General features: G+C 41.0%; 1 protein-coding gene across 4 annotated transcripts in view; it reads left to right on the top strand.

Annotated features, from left to right (window-relative positions):
* Scyl2 (SCY1 like pseudokinase 2) overlaps nucleotides 1-18,377 on the top strand; it is a 47,555-nt gene that overhangs the window by 6,958 nt on the left and 22,220 nt on the right. For 3 of the 4 annotated variants that reach the window (XM_051206385.1, XM_051206384.1, XM_051206383.1), the window contains exons 2-4: nucleotides 2,241-2,438; nucleotides 12,745-12,902; nucleotides 15,687-15,831. In XM_051206385.1, coding sequence (XP_051062342.1) covers nucleotides 2,262-2,438; nucleotides 12,745-12,902; nucleotides 15,687-15,831 — 480 coding nt within the window. In that variant the 5' untranslated portion in view covers nucleotides 2,241-2,261. Of the gene's footprint in view, nucleotides 1-2,240; nucleotides 2,439-12,744; nucleotides 12,903-15,686; nucleotides 15,832-18,377 lie in introns of those variants that run through there. The other variant, XM_051206386.1, reaches the window with a different exon arrangement.

Below are 18,377 nucleotides of genomic sequence, written 5' to 3'. Positions count from 1 at the left end.
TTTCGTGTGTGTGTGTGTGTGTGTGTGTGTGTGTGTGTGTGTGTGTGTGTTTACTTTCCTGTGGTTTACTGAATTTCTTGGAACTTTGTATAATTTGGAAAAGAACTGACTATTATTTTTTGAAATAGTTTTCCAACTCTGAATTTGGGCATCACAGGTCCTTGTTGCCTATTTGGTGCTGGTAGTTAAGAGGGCGGAGCCATTCTTTGTTCTTTCCTTCATTGTAGTCAGCTGATGGAGTAATATTGATATACAGTATAAAATATTTAGGGCTAGAAAGGAAACTGAATTTGAAGTAACTTTAAAAAGATTTAAGGACTATGCTGAGACTCTTCCATTGCTTAAGTAAACAGAATCTAACATGTGGGGTCTAGTGAACCTCCAATTGTCTTTGAATTCTGTTTTCTTCACTTTGTTTTTCTCTTTTGAGACAGGGTCTCTGTGTAGCTCCGGTTGCCCTGGAGCTCTCTATGGAGACTAGACTAGCTGGAACTAGATTCACCTGCCTCTGCCTGTCAAATTCTGGGAATAAAGGCATTCAACATCACGCCCACTCTGTCTGAATTCTTTCTCTGACTTTAGGTTAGAAACCTCTATTGTGAGATGCTTTTCTCTTTTGGCTCTTGGGGCCGGGGGCGGGGTGAGGTGGGGGTACAGCTCCCGAATGAATCACACACAGAGGCATATTCTCAGTTTTGGGCGTGAGGCCTTAGTTTGGCTTTGTGTTAGCCAGCTTTTCTTAAGTTAACCCGTTTATCTTTTTGCCTCCGGGCTTTTCCTTTTCTATTTCTGTTCACCTGACTTTCCCTCTGGCTGTGTGGCTGGGTCCTGATGCTCTCCTCTCCTGTTCTCTTGCTCTTCCTCCTCATTTTGCCTTCTGTTGATGCCTGTCCTTGCTCCTGCCTTCCTATTTGCTGTTCAGCTCTCTATCAGACCACCGGGTGTTTTAGACAGGCACAGCAACACAGCTTCACACAGTTAAGTGCAGCACAGACAAAAGCCACACACCTTAAAGTAATATTCTGCCACAAACCTTTACTCGGAATTGTTTAGGCCCAGTATTCTCTGGACAGTTTCCCCATAAGCTAGACACAGCTATGCTTGAGTTGGAAGAAAACTTCCTGTAGACAGAAGGTACCATTTTTAAATGAGGGGTGTTAAATGTAACAATTGTTAAACATTAACAAAAAGTTACTGATGATTATGTTTACTAAACAATTGCTAATAAAAGGTCATCAAAAACACCAACTTGTTTCACATCCTCATAAGTTTTAAGGACATTTTATGACCTCATGCTTATCTATTTGTGTGTGGTTTGCAAGAAAGAGGGAGGGAGGGGGTGTGAGGGTGAGAAGGTGAAGAGCCCGAGCCATGGCCTGCCTGTGGTGGTCACAGGACAGCCTGGGTGCTGGGTCTGATCTTCTGTTTCTTGGAGACAGGGTAGCTGTTGTTCACAGCGTGCCAAGTTGGCTGGCCCAGAGTTCCTGGGGTCCTCCTGTCTGTCTCTCCTGGTGGGGACGCTGGCTCTGTTGCATCTGTCCTTTAATGTGGGGTCTTGGGTTGTCGGGTTTGTGTGACACCTGCTTTACCCCTCGCCCATCTCCCCAGCTATGGCACATTTCAGTTTTCATTTTAACTTTCCCCTCTTCTATCAGTGCTCCACTGTTCTGGCTCCTCCTCGTTCTCTCTTCCTTCCCTCCTCTTCCCCTTCTGAGACACCTCTCACTCTGAGGGCCAGAGCTGCTTGCAGCACTTGATTTTGAACTCATGGACTAATGGGATCCTCCTGACTCAGTGTCATGAATAACTGGACTGTGGGTAGACATCACTGTACCAAACACTTTTTTTTTTTTTTTTTTAAGAAAATGTTCTCAGATATCTCAGGGTTCAAAATGGCATTAACTTTAGTAGTAGTGTATGTATGTATATTATAAATATGTAAATAAAAATAAAAATTAGTGTTTATTGCTTTATAAGACATTGGGCCCTTAAAACTTTTTATTTTGTTTTTACTGGGAAGAGTGTATTCTAGGCTAAAATTTCTACTTGTGGTTACATTTTTCTGAAGACAAAAAAAAAAAAAAAAAAAAAAAAAAAAAAAAAAAAAACCTCAACCTACACGTTTTTATGGCGTTGTATTGGTCTTTTGGGGGAGGGGTAGATTTTTAAAACTTACTATGAATGCGTGCCTAAGACAAGTAAAAACCATTCAGTTTTTCCATATCCTTTTGTGTTTCTAGGTAACTTGAACTACTGCAGCCATGGAGTCCATGCTTAATAAATTGAAGAGTACTGTTACGAAAGTAACAGCTGATGTCACTAGCGCTGTTATGGGAAATCCTGTCACTAGAGAATTTGATGTTGGTCGACACATTGCCAGTGGTGGCAATGGACTGGCATGGAAGATTTTTAATGGCACAAAGAAGTCAACTAAACAGGTTAGTTATTAATGTAATATGAAAAGTACACATGCCAAATTGCACAGAGTGACATCATTTTTCTGTTAAGAAATGCCAGAAGTTCTCATGTGGATTTCCCCCTGTGAAAGTTAGTTCCGACTGTCCCCATACTCCAGTAGTTGGGGCTACCTTTGAACTTGAGCGTCCTGCCTGTAGTCACCACATGTGGGGTTATGAGAATGAGTACCCGCGTTTTTGAGTAAATTCTTTGTGTCTAGGTGTGTGTGTGTGTGTGTGTGTGTGTGTGTGTGTGTATGTGAGAGAGAGAGAGAGAGAGAGAGAGAGAGAGAGAGAGCAAGCTGGAGGTCTACATTGGGATGTCTCCCTCATCACTCTGCAGGTTCTCTTTTGAGACAGGGTCTCCCATTGAACCTGGAGCTCCCTGGTTGTCTAGACTGGCTGGCAGTGATCTCCTGGCATCAATCCACTCCTCCCCCTGGCAGGCACACGTTGCTCTGCCTGTTTTTATGTGGGTGCTGGGGAGCTAAACTTGGATCCTCATGTTTGCACAGCAAGCACTTTATCCTGAGCCATCGTTCTAGTCCTTTAATGGTGTCTTAAATGGACTCGTTAGGTCTCATTTTGTTTTATGAAATCAAAGCAAATGCTTTTAAATACCTACTGTATCTCCTGGTTGCAGAGTCATCTTTTTTATGTTACTTTATTTTTTACATTCCAATCCCAGTTCCCCCTCCCTCTTCTCCTCCCATTCCCCCTATCCCCAGCCTCCTGTCTGCTCCCAAGGAAGTCTACTAAGTCTGTCCCATCATCTCGATGAGGCTGACCAAGGCACTTCCCTACCCCCCACACCCCTGGTCAAGATATCTCTCCATATAGAATGGGCTCCATCAGTTTGTGCATTAGAGTTAGATCTTGATCCACTACCAGTGGCCTCATGTATTGTCCCAGTCACACCATTGTCACCTATATTAAGGGAGCTTAGTTCAGTCGTATGCAGGTTCCCCATTTGTCAGACCTGAGTCAGTTATCTCTAATTAGCTCAGGTCAGCTGATTCTGTGGCTTTCTCCATCATGATCTTTCCTCCTTTGTTTACATTATCATTCCTCCCTCACTTCGATTGTACTCCAGGAGATTGACACAATGGTTAGTTGTGGGTTTCTGCATCTGCTTCCATCTGTTTCTGGAAGATAGTTCAAGCTTCTCTGGGGTTGTGTGTTGTACGCTGGGTATCTTTTGCTTTATGTCTGGTAGCCACTAATGAGTGAGTACATACTATATTTGTCTTTTCTGGTTTTGGGTTACCTCACTCAGAATTTTTTTTTCCCTTAGTTCTGTCCATTTGTCTTCAAATTTTAGGATGTCATTGTTTCTTACCACTGAGTAGTACTCCATTGTGTAAAATACCACATTTTCTTTATCCTGGGGAGCATCTAGGTTGTTTCCACTATCTGGCTATTACAAAGAATGCTGCTATGAACATAGTTGAGCAAATGTCCTTGTGGTGTGACTGTGCCTCCTTTGGGTATATGCCCAACAGTGGTATTGCAGGGTCTGAGGTGGGTTGATCCCTAATTTTCTGAGAATTTGCCATATCGATTTCCACGTGGCTGTAGGAGTTTGCACTCTCACCAGCAGTGGAGGGTGTTCCCTTTCCCACATCCTCTCCAGCACAAGCTGTGCAGATTCATTGTTTTACATATCACCTTGCAATTTACTTCTGCTGTGTAATAAAAAAAGTCATGTCAGCATATTAGATGGTGATATTCAGTGAAGTATATGTTTTAGTATAAAAATTCTCAATCTGTAAATTTGTTTTAATATTTGACAGTAGTTACTGGCGAAATAATGCTGTTAAAATTTTGCCAGCATTGTCTGCCATATTTAGTACTTTTGTTGTATAATTGCACCAGAGAATTGAACATGGGTTTCAAATGAGCTAGGTAAGGACTTTATCAGTTAGTTGTATCTCAGCCCAGTTGCTGTGTCGTTTGCTCTTTTAGTCTGTAGAATTATAGAAAATAGATTTCTCAAATTTTTATTTTGTTTATTAACTATTCATTTGGAGTAGTTTGAGTTATATTGAAAAAAAGAATGGCTTAAGTCACCAGGGGCTGTTCTTAGAAATGTGAAGGGTGCTTATTTAATTGATTATGATATTTGTGGAATGGGAGCTGTGCACATGATTGCGTAGATCCCCTGGAGCTGGAGTTATAGGTGGTTGTGAGCCGTCTTGCATGGGTGCTGGAACTGAATTTGGGTCCTCTGGAAGAGCAAGCAGTATGTGCTCTTAAACAGTACGCCATCTCTTCAGATCCTGTTAACATTTAAAAACTGTGGATAACTTTTTGTTTTTTACATATGTAACTGTGTACCTGTGGAGACAACATGATGGCTTTTTCTTTTTACCTTGTGGGTCCTGGGGTTGGAAGTCAGGTTGTCAGGCTTGTTGGCAACTGCCTTTACCCTCACCTCATTAGCCCAGTTTATTAGCAGTTACTATTGAAATTGTAAGGTTAGAAATATCCAGCCTTAGCTGGACATTGGTGATGCACACCTTTAATCCCAGCACTCTGAGAGGCAGAGGCAGGCAGATCTGAGTTCAAGGCCATCCTGGTCTACAGAATGAGTTCCTGGACAGCTAGAGCTACAAAGAGAAACCCTGTCTTGAAAAATAACAACAACAGATAACAAACAAAAACAAAATTCAGGTTTCAGTTTCTGTAGAAATATGATTTTCTTGTTTTTATTGCTATTTGGTTGGAAATCTATTGAGATTCAAAGTTGATCTTTCTCTTAAATGATAGTTGATGTAAATTATCAATTCTGAACCTTGTTTTCTCTTTCAACTCATTAACTCTACCTAAAAAGTGTGGACCAGCTGAGAAATCATTAGTGGAGTTGTAAATGGATGTCTTCTATAGCATTAATACAGACTGCTTTTGTAGTCATTTTCAGCCATACATTGCTGAATGACTAAGATTGTAAGAAATACTGATCTCTTCATTGTAGGAATATCATAGTGTGTCACAATGAACTATGGCAACTTTGATATTACTAGGCAGTATAGTTTTGGGGGCACTGCCATGTACTTTGAATACTAACACATTGTCACACAGTGACTATGAGTAATATCAAATTCCATGCCAAACTTACAAGGATGAATTCTTATTAAGAACCTGGAAATCACGTACGTAGTGTCTGCTGCCTACTCAGAGAATTCTAGGGGCTGGCATTCACATGTTAAATGTGGTTCATATCTTAAAATACCACGCTAAGTAAGGTGAGGGCTTATATTGCTGCTTAGAGAGCAAGAGAGCCAGGGCAGATGCTTGAGCCACAGCCTGTTGTCTGCTGTTGCCTGAATGTGTGGACTGGCCTCTCCCAGGAGACTTTGCTCTACTCCATATTTCCTTAAATGCATTGCTTTGGGGAGTAGCGGTACCTGGGTAAGCCATTGTGCTTGTTGGACATAGTTTTTTCCCTTTTTAAATTTTTTATAAAATATGTTTCAGCTCCTTCCAGATCCTTTCTACCCACCCAATGTGTATTCTGTCTTAAACAACAACAGTAACAAAATCCCCACAAAAAATCAGAACAAAACAAACAGAAAACCCAGAAACACAGTTTTGAATTATTTCTTTGGTGCCAGTAATCCTCAGCCCTCCTAGTGCTGGAGATACTGGTGTGTGCTGTCATATGGTGCCTGGCAGTTTTTCTTTACCTAAGAGCTGCTAGGAAAGCTCTTGGATGTTGTCTTAGTTGGGGTGTCATGGCAACTTTTAGAAAGAAAAACATACAGTTGGGATGGCTCACTTACAGTTCAGAAGTTTAGTTCATTATTGTCATGGCAGGAAGCAAGGGGTAGCATGCAGGCAGACTTGGTGCTACGAGTTGTTAGAGCTTGCTCCAAAGGCACAGGAAGTGAGTGGAGACTCTGGGCGTGGCTTGAGCATATATGAGATCTCAAGCCTGCCTCCGCAGTGGCACACTTCCTCCAACTTCCTCCAACAAGATCACATGCCTTCCAACAAGGCCACACCTCCTAATAGTGCCGTTCCTTTCGGGGGGCCTTTTTCTTTCCAACCATCGTAGATGTGCTTGACATATTACTGTGGAATCCTACACTGCTGTGTATGTTCTACACCAGCTTTTTCAGTGGTTGGATCCAGGCAGACTTTCACCGGCTATTAGTTCTCTATATTCCTGCCGGCCTTGTCACAGTTACTCTTTTTAGTTTCAGATATTTGGGTGGAGTATTTAATTGAAGTTTGAAAATTCAGTGAAATAATTCTTTCTCACCTCCTAAACTTTTAGGCACAGGGTTTATCTCATTGAGTCTCTATATAGTTTTGTAACTGAGTCTCTAGAGTTTCATGTTTAGGTTTAAAATGATTGTCTGAACATAGATATTCTTTCCAAACATGGTATGTATTTTAAAAAGAATGTTTGAGAGGTTTTCTGGAGCAATTATTTTTCTTATTTCATTGGCTTTTCTGATCTTTGAATTGTACTTAAACAAACAAACAAACAGATAATTAAGAATGAGAATTTTTTGGGCCAAACTGTAAATAAACAATGTTCACCATATACATTCATACATCCTTCAAAATTGGTATACTAAGCTGGGCATTGGTGACTTTAATCCCAGCACTTGGGAGGCAGAGGCAGGTGGATCTCTGTGAGTTCGAGGCCAGTCTGGTCTACAAAGCTAGTTCCAGAACAGGCTCCAAAACTGCAGAGAAACCCTGTCTCAAAAAACAAAACAAAAAGATAAAACAAAAACAAACAAACAAAAGATTGGTAATTTAGCTTTTTTTGTTAGTGTTATTATAACTTTCAAGATTCTTAATTTAAGTAATTAAAACATGATATAGTTTTTTTTTAATTTATATACCTAACTACTTAACATTTTAAAATTACATTCATTGTGCATACGTGGTGTGTGTGTATGAGTGTGTGTGTCAGAAGGGAGCTTGAGGGAATAGGTTTTCTCCTTTTACCATGTGGGACTTAGGTCATCAACCTTGGCAGGAAATGCCTTTATTCACTGAGACATCTCTCTCACTCCACTTCTACATACTTTTAAGGAGGCAGAGACTGGTGGATCTTTGTGAGTTCAATGTCACCCTGGTCTACAGAGCGAGTTCCAGGACAGCCAGGGCTACACAGAGGACACCTGTCTCAACCTCCTCCCCCTAAAAACCAAACCAAACCAAAGACCATTTGAGTTTGAATAAGTGTCTCTGGTGGCTCTGAAATGGTTGCACACTTCATTATATAATTTAGATTGTTTAGATTTACTTCTTGAGCTATATTGTTTTTTGGCTTTATAATAAGCAAGTAGCTTTAAACATTGTAAATCAGGTCCTCCTGCCTCAACTTCTAGGGTGCTAGTATTATGGTATGTTACCACACCTGGCCATTTTTTAAACAAATAATTTTATAGTCTTTTATTTAAAGTTAGTCTAATAAGGGCATAGTAATTTAAAAGACTTTATGAGAATTTCATACAATGTATCTTGAACATATCCATCCCTCGATCCCTCCCATAAGCACCCGCTCCCGTTCTATCACTTCCCTCTCAGTTTGAGATTTGTTCTTTTTTCTCCCCCATCCAGTCCAGTGCGTGTTTCCCAGCTGGTCTTGGAGTGGGCCTGCTCTAGGGTGTGTGGCTGACCTAGTAGGCATCACACTATTAAAGGAAATTGGCTCTCCCTCTCCCTACTATTGGCGAAGGTATGTGAATCCACGAGAGCCCAAACTAAAGATGAAAGATTTATTAGGAAACAGGAATAACAGCAAGGCAGAGAGCCGCCTCAGTCTTCCTGCCCTTCTGCCCTGGGATCAGTGGGAGCAGCGGTCTGAGAGCAGTGATCCCTCTTCTCAGGTCTGTAGGCGAGAAGCCACGCCCTAAGGCTGGTACCCAGTCCTGCAGCACCCTGCAGCTATCCAGTGACACTGGCTCCTCAGCCTAATAAGATAAGGCAGGGTTTGGTCCTCACTTCCCCTCTGTACTACGGAGCTTGCATAGGTCTGGTGCACACTGTCACTGTGGCTGTGAGTTCATATGTGCCACTAACTGCCCTGTTGTGTCTGGACAACACCTTTCTTGGTATTAGCAACTTCTTCTGGCTCTTATCTTTCCACCTGTAATGGCTATTCTTGGTAGTCAACTTGATTCTAACTGGAACGAACTGTAATCCAGAAATAGAGGGCACAGTTGTGATTCAGACCTTGAGGCTGGAAGGCCACACCTTCTACTGGGAGCCTATGTAAGGGCAGTGGAAGGGAAGGGTTGCTTTTTGCCTGCTCGATCCTCCTTGTCAGTACACCCTTTTCCTTTTTGGGATCCAGCAGACCCAGAGCCGAGACATCGGGTGAGCGCTGAGCAGCTCCTAAGTCCTTCCAGCAATCTCTCTCTCTCTCTCTCTCTCTCTCTCTCTCTCTCTCTCTCTCTCTCTCTCTCTCTCTCACTGTCTTAAGATCTGTGACTCTTGAGAACCCTGACTAATACAGATGTTGGTATCAGAGTGGTTCTAAAACAGAAATGTAAGGATGAATCTTTTAAGTATACAGAATAGGCTTTTAAATTCGTCTACACTTTCAAATTCATGAGCAGCTTCAGCTCCTGAAGCCTCTCCTCCAGCTCTGAAAGTACTGAAAGCTCATGGTGTAAACTATATTTCAGACTTACAGAGATAAGTGCCTTTGATTATCTTGATTCATCACTAGTGAACAGCAGTGGATTCAGTGACATTGCATTTGACAGTTTGTGGAAAATTATGCTGCTGGTTGGTTGCTCTTAATTTCTCTGGATAAATTATTAAAGGATAGGAATAAGCTCAGTGGTAAGATTAACCAACTTCAGAATATGGTGAAGGACGATAACGAAGCCAATGATAAAGCTGACTGGCTCCAGATGGGAATACACGGTCTAAAGGGTTCTAAGTGTGCCCTGGAAGAGAGTCTCCCCTCCAGGAGCCACAGAGCTTGAGTTGTGGAAAATCAAACCAAAGCCCTTTAAAAGTGAAAGGTTTTAATTTATAGAGTCATTAGGAGGCCTGAGGTGGTTAACGATACACTTTTGGTGAAATTGATTAATTGTAATAAACCGACTGAAGAAGAAAAGTTTGGAAGGTGGGTAAAACTCTCCTGTGATCTGTGGGGGAAGAATCTGTCTTCTTTGGCCTAGAGCAGTAAATTTAGGATCTTCTGATGGAGCAGTGAAACGGCAAGAGTGCCCGAGCCATTTCATGTGATACACTTTAAAAAGACTGTGAAAACGCATTTAAAGCAGCCGCATTTATAAAAGGTGTCATGGAAGAGCACTTACTAAAATACATTTTTTTCACATGAGTACAAGCGAACCGTGAGGTAGAACCCTGGACTACAGGCTCACTTGTTTTTAGATTTCAGTAGTGTCATATGAGACTTTTTCCTTCTGGTTAAGCTGTATTTCTCAATAGTCAAAAAATGGTGTATTTGGTCTAGAATTAAAGACTAGACGCTTTGAGAGTCTTGACTCTTCATCTTTCTTGTGGAATCTTAAAACATCCATTCTCCAGTGTCACCTTTTAAATGGGGTAACTGAAAAAGTGTGTCTGATGGCGTACCCTTGCAGAATTGGGCAATCCCTGAAAAGACCTTAGCCCAGTACATGGCACATAACTGCAATTGTATCTGTTTCTGTCATTAATCAGCTGACTTGAGAAATACTTTATTTGTTCAGTCTTCGGTAGACTAGTGCCTGAAGCTTTAGCTAGAGGGCTTGTCGCCTAAGTTTATTCCTCACCTGATTTCCTTTTATAGTACTGTGGTTTGAAAATAGCAAGAACCAGGATTTGAGTTCAAGGTCAGTGTAAGAATGAGTGGCGAGAGAGGTATTCCAGATTCTTTTTTTGTTTTTTTTTTTTTTTAAAGATTTTATTTATTGTGTATATAACATTCCACCTGCATGTATTCCTGCAGGTCAGAAGAGGGCAACAGATCTCATTACTAATGACTGTGAGCCACCATGTGGTTGCCAGGAATTGAACTTAGGACCTCTGGAAGAGCAGCCAGTGTTTTTAACCTCTGAGCCTTCTCTCCAGCCCAATTAATTGGATTCTTTTTTTTGTTTGTTTGTTTTTATTTTACATATCTATCCCAGTTCCCCTTCCCTCCCTCCCTCTCTCCCTTTCTCCCCCTCCCTCTCTCCTTCCCTTCCTCTCCCTCCTTCCCTTCCTACCTCCTTTCTTCTCCCTCCTTCCCTCCCTCCCTCTTTTCCTCTCTCCCACCCTCTCATGTAGGGTGATGCCTTCCAGGAGGGGTCATCTAAATCTGTCAAGTCATTTGGAGTAGGGACTAGGCCTTCCCTCCCGTCTCTATGTTAAGGGAGTATCCCTCCATGGGGGATGTGCTCCCAAAGTCCTTTTGAGAAATTGGATTCTTAAAACATTAAAAAACTATATATTTGTTTAGAGGGTGGGGTGCCAGACAGGGAACGTGGGCACGCTTGCCATGGTACGGATGTGCAGGTCAGAGGGTGTATAAGAGTTCTGTCCTTCCATCATTGGTCCCAGGGATTGAACTCAGATCGACAGGTCTGGAGACAGGTGTCCTTATCCATAGAGCCATCTTACTGGCCCTGGAAATTGAACCCTCAACCATTGTTAGTTACATTCTTGGGTGTTAAATGTCTCTGACATTGGTGTGACATTAGGTTTATATCACAGCAGTGTACACAGTCCTCATGTATTAATGCGCCTACTAAATTGACTGTGAGATTTAACCTGTATCTTCACAGGTGTCATCAATCGTGAATGTGCAGATCATTGATCAGGTGCATAGCGTTGATCACATGGGTATTAGCAGAAAACTGATGCTTACGGTAGAAAGGAAACAAGGTGCAGGTGCTGGGGTTAAGTCGGCGGTACCCTGGGATGCCTAAAGTGCAATACTTAGAGTGTGTCAGGGACTGTGGTCATTTCTTTGTATAGTGTGTTATTTGATCTTCAGTTATCAAGTCTTCTGTTTTCCTGTTTGAAAACTTCTTCAATGGCAGCTGATTGTTTGGAGGGAAGTTTTCTCAAAACTCTGGTGTGAACGCTTGTAAATATATTGAGCCCTATTTTATTATGCGTGTCACGATTTCCAGGTGCCTGGAGTTTCTGGTTGCCCTTTCTCCCTATTATGTCACCTTTCTTTAAGGCCATCATTCTCTAAAACCCTTAGCCTGCTTCTCGACATACGCAGAGAGTCCAACTTACTGTACTTGAGGAAACTTTTGATTTGAAATTTTTCAATAAAGCCTTGAGATAAGTAGGTTTCCAGCGATCCTAATATCTAAGCAAAACCCAGAAACCCAGAAAATAATTGGAGGGGACAAATGAGTGGGGTGTGAGGCACAGTAATGGTTTCGTTCCAGGCTTTTGAGGGGCTTTAAAGACTCAAAGTCACAAAGTCTGTTGAGAGCGACTTGGCAAATACCTGCTGTTCTGTGCAGTTTGCTCCCAGCTTTCTGGAGTGCCCGTCACTTGAAGATGGTGCTGTTTCTAAGCTCACATAGAAAGTAAATGTAGAACAATTTACCTTGTGTACTTGAGAAAATAAAAAGAATATGACAAAGAGGATGCAGTCTTTAGTGGTGTGTGTGTGTGTGTGTGTGAGTGTGTGTGTGCATGTGCATGTGTGCGCGCGTGTTTGTGTGTGTGTAAAAGTAAAACCCAAAAATGGAAGGACTGTTAATAGTCTTAGAGCAGTGAGGGAGTAGCTCCTGGACTGGTGCCTGTCCAGTGCCTGCTGCAGGGGACGGAGGGGACAGGGAGGCGGGAGGAGGATAGGTCACTCATGCATAAAAGCTCCTCACAAGCTGGGTGTTGGCAAATGATCACCCCTGTCTTTGTGAAGGTCTTTGCAAGATCTTGTTGCAGGGCTGGTGGGGTGGTACAGACCTGAAGATCCAGTGCTCTGCAAGCAGGGGCATCCTTAGCCTACATAGCCTGGGCTACATGAAACTTTAATAAATATGATACTACAACGTCATTATGAACAGCATTTAAAAATTTTAAGCACTTTTAAAATGTTTGTTTAGAATACTACATAGAGGATAGGTATTTTCCTATGTTCTCCTTATGTAAGGACCTGGGGTCTTATACTTCTAAATATATTTAGATTTATTTGTGTTTATTTACTTAGCTTTTTGATTGGTATATTACTGCAATATTACTAAAATTTCCATGGCATTAGTTATTTGTTTATAGACTGTTAGGGCACTTAGATATGATTTTACTGCTTTCATATATTCCCTAATAAAATTAGCTACGTAATTTTTTTTTTAATTAGGAAGTGGCTGTTTTTGTCTTTGATAAAAAGCTGATTGACAAATATCAAAAATTTGAAAAGGATCAGATCATCGATTCTTTAAAACGAGGAGTCCAACAGCTCACCCGGCTACGCCACCCTCGACTTCTTACTGTCCAGCATCCTTTAGAAGAGTCAAGGTAAAACTTTGAAAATTCCTACAGGAAAGGTCCTGAATAAATAGTTAAAAGTAACTATTTGGTCTGTTTCAAATATTATCAACAAAATTCTTGAAAAGTAAGTGTTGTGATCTTCTGAATCATTTACACATGTGTCTGTGTATTTTTATGTGTGTGTATGTTTGCTTGTGAGTTTGTGTGCACTATGTGTGGGCACCCTGAAGGGGCCAGAAGAGAGTGGCACCCTGAAGTGCCCGCATGGTGGTTGTGTGCCACCATGTGGCGCTGTGAACAGAGTCTGGTCTTCTGTGGCAGCCGCCAGTGAGCTCTCTTAACTAGTGGCCTCTGAGGCATTAGTGCTTTTCATGGTGTCATGACATGTCTATATTTAATTGCCTATAGTAGTCACAACCAATCCAAGGGAACTGTGGGATATAGTCTTTGTCTGAAAGTAGATGGTCTTGCTACTTGGCTAGAATTTACAGTCTCCTTTTCATTAATTATTTGGTGACCACTTTTGCATATATGTCAAGTGCTGTTCTAGACATTAAATCTTTTATGCCCAGTATGTGTCAGTCTGTAGCCTTCAGTTATTTTAACATCATCAATTTTACTTAAAGATAAGCTTGGGAAATGTTTCTGAGATTAACTAGAAAATAAGATTTATGCATCTTGACTGGACCAGTTCTTTAGATAGATTGCAATGGTTTTCTACATTATTCATAATTGCTCATTTAAACTTGTTTCTTCCCTCCTCTTTAGCCCATTGTTCCCGTCTTAATTTAGAAGGTCTTAAGTTGTTGGCCAGTTGTGTTCTGTGTCCTTTAGGATGTTCAGGATAAGGCAGGAAGGGGCAAGTAGAGGGTTCCAATCTTTCCATCTCCCTTTATCTGGGGCAGTTTTACTTGTGTCTGTTTTATGAATTATGCTTCTGAAAGTTCCTTGTTTGAAATCCTCAGTAATTCTCTCCACTCACCACTCCCAAACAAAGGCATAGACATTTACCATGTGTAAAATTGTGCTAGCTGCTTTTCATTCCTTAACTCCTGCAAGCTTCATAATTACCCAGAGCAGGAATGAGATACTGTTTAAACTCTGGCTTGGTTTCTGAGCCTATGCTTTATATCTTTATCTCTGTGTTGTGTCTGTCAAGAAGTATGCTCATATCTCTTAATATAAAAAGTCTGTTATGTTAATTTGATCCCTTTGTCTTACATCTTATTATACACTTGAAGCTTCTTGAGATGAGAAGGGTAATGCACTTTACTGCTCTTTATCCCCATAGTTTCTTATGCAGTGATTTATTTACACATTCTAGAATTAGAAAGTTCAGTGTTTTTATATTAACTTGGGTGTGTGATGTATATGTGGACACTTCTCATGGTGTGTGTGTGTGTGTGTGTGTGTGTGTGTGTGTGTGTGTGTGTGTGTGTGTGTAGTTCAGAGGGCAGTTTTATGGAATCAGTCCTCTCCATCCCCATTATGTGGGTCCTGGGAATTGAACTCAGGTCAAAGTGAACTCAGGAACTTGCTTGACAAGTTCCACCTGTTGAGCCATCTTGCTAGTCTTAATCTTAGGAATTTATTTGCCATCAGGAAGAAACACAATTCAGAGCTTACTTCATTGTCTTTATCTGTAGGGTTTGTTAAAATTGCAGTAAGCATTAAGCATCAATGATAGGAGGAGGGACACTTTAAGGACTAGAAAAATAACTTCATTTTAAATATATTATTATTAAGCTTGAGATGATACATGTTGGTTCTGCATTTCTTAGGTTCAGGGCAGAAAAGAAGTTAAGCAGTGTATTGCAGATACGTGGATATGAGTGTAAAGCTGCTGTTGAGTAACTGGCATCTTGGAACTGAAGCCTGCTTTAGCCTTAGCACTTTGTAGGTTTTCTTTGCTCAGCCCATAGACAGAGACCTAAAATGTTGGGGCTTAGGCTTGGTAATTACGATGGCCGTGCTAAATTTATTGAGGTGCACACCAGACAGTGCTGCTCTGCCTTGTGCTTTGCGCGATTACGTCATTTGCTTCTTACTGTAACCCTCCAGGTTGCATCTCTCAGCACTATTTTACAAGTGGACAAGCGAGGCTTGCAGAGATGGTGGGCAGCATCACCAAGATAGGAAATAGGAAAGCTAGGGCTTGGGGCCTGTCTTCCGAGCTTGAGGTGAACATTATGTCATGAGTACAGACTGTCGATCTCCATGGTAACATTCTCTGACATGGGCACAGATGGTCCGTATCCCTGGGAACGTTTTCTGAACATTAAAATCTTATAAATCAAGAAAACAGTAATTGAAACTTAAAAACTGTTGAATCCTTTCAAAATGATGTGCAAAATAGAAGAAAACAAAGCTTCTGGGTTGAAGACTGGGAACTTGACTCCCCTGACTTGCTCCTGTGGCAATATGTGAAAAATAGTCTGAAAATCACAGCCTATACTTAATTGTATGATAATAGCTTTAATGAAACAGTTTTTGAGTCAGTTTCTTTTTTTTCCTTCTTTTTTGGTTTCAGGCAATCATTAAAAACCAAAATTGAAAGTTTATCTCCTCTGACTTTAAAATTTAAAATAAAATGTATCACAGTTGTCATAGAACTAAGTTTAAAAGATTGAATAATTTACCCAGCCTGATTTGTGTGTAAATGTGACTTTGTTGGTTGAAGGGTGCCATAATCATGCTGGCTTATAAACCAAAGTTTCTTACTGTTATCTGATAGATTATCTGCTATTTCATATGTATTTAATTTTCATAATGTGTAAAAATGATAGTAACTCTTTTTCTTTTTTGAAACAGGGATTGCTTGGCATTTTGTACAGAACCAGTTTTTGCAAGTTTAGCCAATGTTCTTGGTAACTGGGAAAATCTACCCTCTTCAATATCTCCAGACATTAAGGATTATAAACTTTATGATGTAGAAACTAAGTATGGTTTGCTTCAGGTATGTCGTTTTATTTAATATGAGAAAATTTTTTTTAAAAACAATTTTTTAGCTATTTCAGATTTATCTACTGTGTAAACTATCTTACGTAGTTTTGATCCTTGACAAGAATTTGGAATTATTTCCATGATGTAGAATTGTTGTTGTTTGTATCATTAGGCTATGCACCCCCGCACCCCTCCCCCAGCTAGGGTCTCGCTGTATTGCCTTGATTGGCCTGGTACTTGCTGTATAAGCCAGACTAGCCTTGAACCACAATGCTTTGCTAAGGTTAATTTAAATATATGAAGTGGATAACATTGGTAATCTTTACGGAGGGTCACCTTAATGGCTGTTGCATAAGTTCTTTTTAATTATTTTGAATCATGTAAGTTCATTTCATAAACAAACTTTTAAGGAAATTTAAAGTATATTGAGAGGTATTATTAGTCTCTTCACATATGCCTCAATTTTACGACTTTTCTCTCTGGTAAATCTTGGAAATTCTGAGTCCTTTGAAAGAGAGATTATATTATTAAATTTTAAAAACAATTTCTACTTTGTCATGAATGTGTGTTAAGTGGGGAGGGCATGTGTGCGTAGATCAGAGGACAGCTTGTGGGGGCGGGGTCTTCTGCCCTGTGTGTTCCGGGGTAGAGCTCAGGTCACTGAGGTTGGCAGCAAATGCCTTTCCTCTGTTTGAGGAGCCGTCACGTCAGCCTTCCGTACCGTTCCCTTTCATGCTTGTGCTTTTCATGTTACGTCTAGGATGTGAGAACTAATGTCATGAAATGCCACCATTGTACTTCTAAGAGTCCTCTAATGTTTGGTCTTAGCACATTTTGAGGCAGTTGATTTTGGTTTGTTTTATTGTTTGTTATAGGGCCTTTTACATGTTCAGTATATGCGCTACCATTGAGCTACATCCCTAGCTTGAGTTAATTTTGTGAATGGCATAAAGCTCCAGCTTCATTCTTTCATAGGTGATTTTAGTTTTCTAGCATCATTTATTAAGAAGTCTGACCCCCCCCCATGATTTTAATGCCATCATTAAAAAAAAATTATTTGGCTGTATAAACAAAGCTATTTCTATGTTTTTCATTCTGTCTCATTGATCTGTCTTTATGCCAGCACCACCATCATTTTGATTGCTGTTGTTTTGTAGCAAGCAACTAGACTGTTTTCCCAGACTATAAAATAGTCCCAAAGATTAATAACAGATAGAAGCTGGGGAGAAGGCTTAGGGTCAGAGCACTTGCTGTGCAAAGCGTGAGGACCTAAATTCGAATTCCTTGCATTCATGTAAGAACACGCAGCTCTGTGGGGTGGAGTCAGAGTCAGGAGGCTGCTGGCTGCTACTCTAGCTCTGGGCTCCGTGAAAGACCCTGACAAAGGGGCGGGGCAGGGCGGGGCGGGGCGGGGCGGGGCGGGGAATGATACAATAGAGCAGCCTATGAACACCCCTCCACATACATACACACTCCTGCATGTACACACTCTCAGGTGTACAGAAATAACCCCATGCATATCTCTATATCTAGCACTGATTTATGTTTTAGAGCTAATATGCTAAAAACCTGGCATTTTAGCTAAAGTATATAGGACACCATCCTTGTATATAAATATAAAAATACTGTCAGTTTCCTAAATATACAATAAGCATGTAGCTTGTTTTCTTGTGAAAAAAGGTTTGGAAAACTTTGTATTCTTTCAAGTTATATTTGGAAGTAATCATTTCTGGAAATGTAAAATTTTTACAAAGTTTATTAGCACATGTTAACTATATTACAGTGGACTCAGTTGTGACGTTTTCCCACGTGTGTAATGTGTTTTGATGCTGCTCTTCCAGTGCTCTCTCGTTACCATCTTGCTGCTGATCCTCCGTACAAGTTTTAACATGTACGGGTGTTTTGTCTGCATAAATGTGTCCTCTACACATAGGCCAGAGGAGGGCACCAGAGTCCCTGTAACGTGAGTTACAGATGCTTGCGAGCGACCCTGTAGATGCTGAGAGTTGAGTCCAGGGCTGCATTGCTCTTAACTGCAGTCACCTCTCCAGCCCTGTCTTCATCTCTTTAGTGTGTAATCCTGGTTGGCCTAGAACTTGCTATGTAGACCAAGCTGGCCTTTAATTCAACAGAGATCCACCTGCCTCTGCTTTCCAGAGTACTGGGGTTGTGGGATTGAAGGCATGTACCACCAAGGCTGTTTAATTGGCCAAATTTAAAATAAAACAAAAACAAAACTAGAAAAAGTAGGATAACTCAAAGGTTTTTGTCTTAGCAAATAGAAAAAGTGATTATTAGCTAGTATGTAAAACATTGGAGAAGTGAACTAAATTCGGGGTAGTAACTTGGTTTTGGATTACTCTAAGACCCAGGTGCTTACCGGAGATTGGAGGGGAGAGAAAGTGTTAGGTGACTTGGGGCAGAGGCCCAGCTCCACGGTGGGAGCAGACAGCAGGTGAGTGATGGAAGCCGAGCAGCCTTACGATGGTGAGAGCAGAGGCCCAGATATATCTGGGAGCTAGGAAGGGAGACCAGTGGCGTTTGAAGAAAGTTGGGGAC

The sequence above is a fragment of the Phodopus roborovskii genome, unplaced genomic scaffold (assembly GCF_943737965.1).
Source record: "Phodopus roborovskii unplaced genomic scaffold, PHOROB, whole genome shotgun sequence".
Taxonomy (NCBI): Eukaryota; Metazoa; Chordata; class Mammalia; order Rodentia; family Cricetidae; genus Phodopus; species Phodopus roborovskii.
The sequence above is the reverse complement of the archived record's forward strand: the minus strand, read 5'-3'. Positions and strand labels throughout refer to the sequence as shown.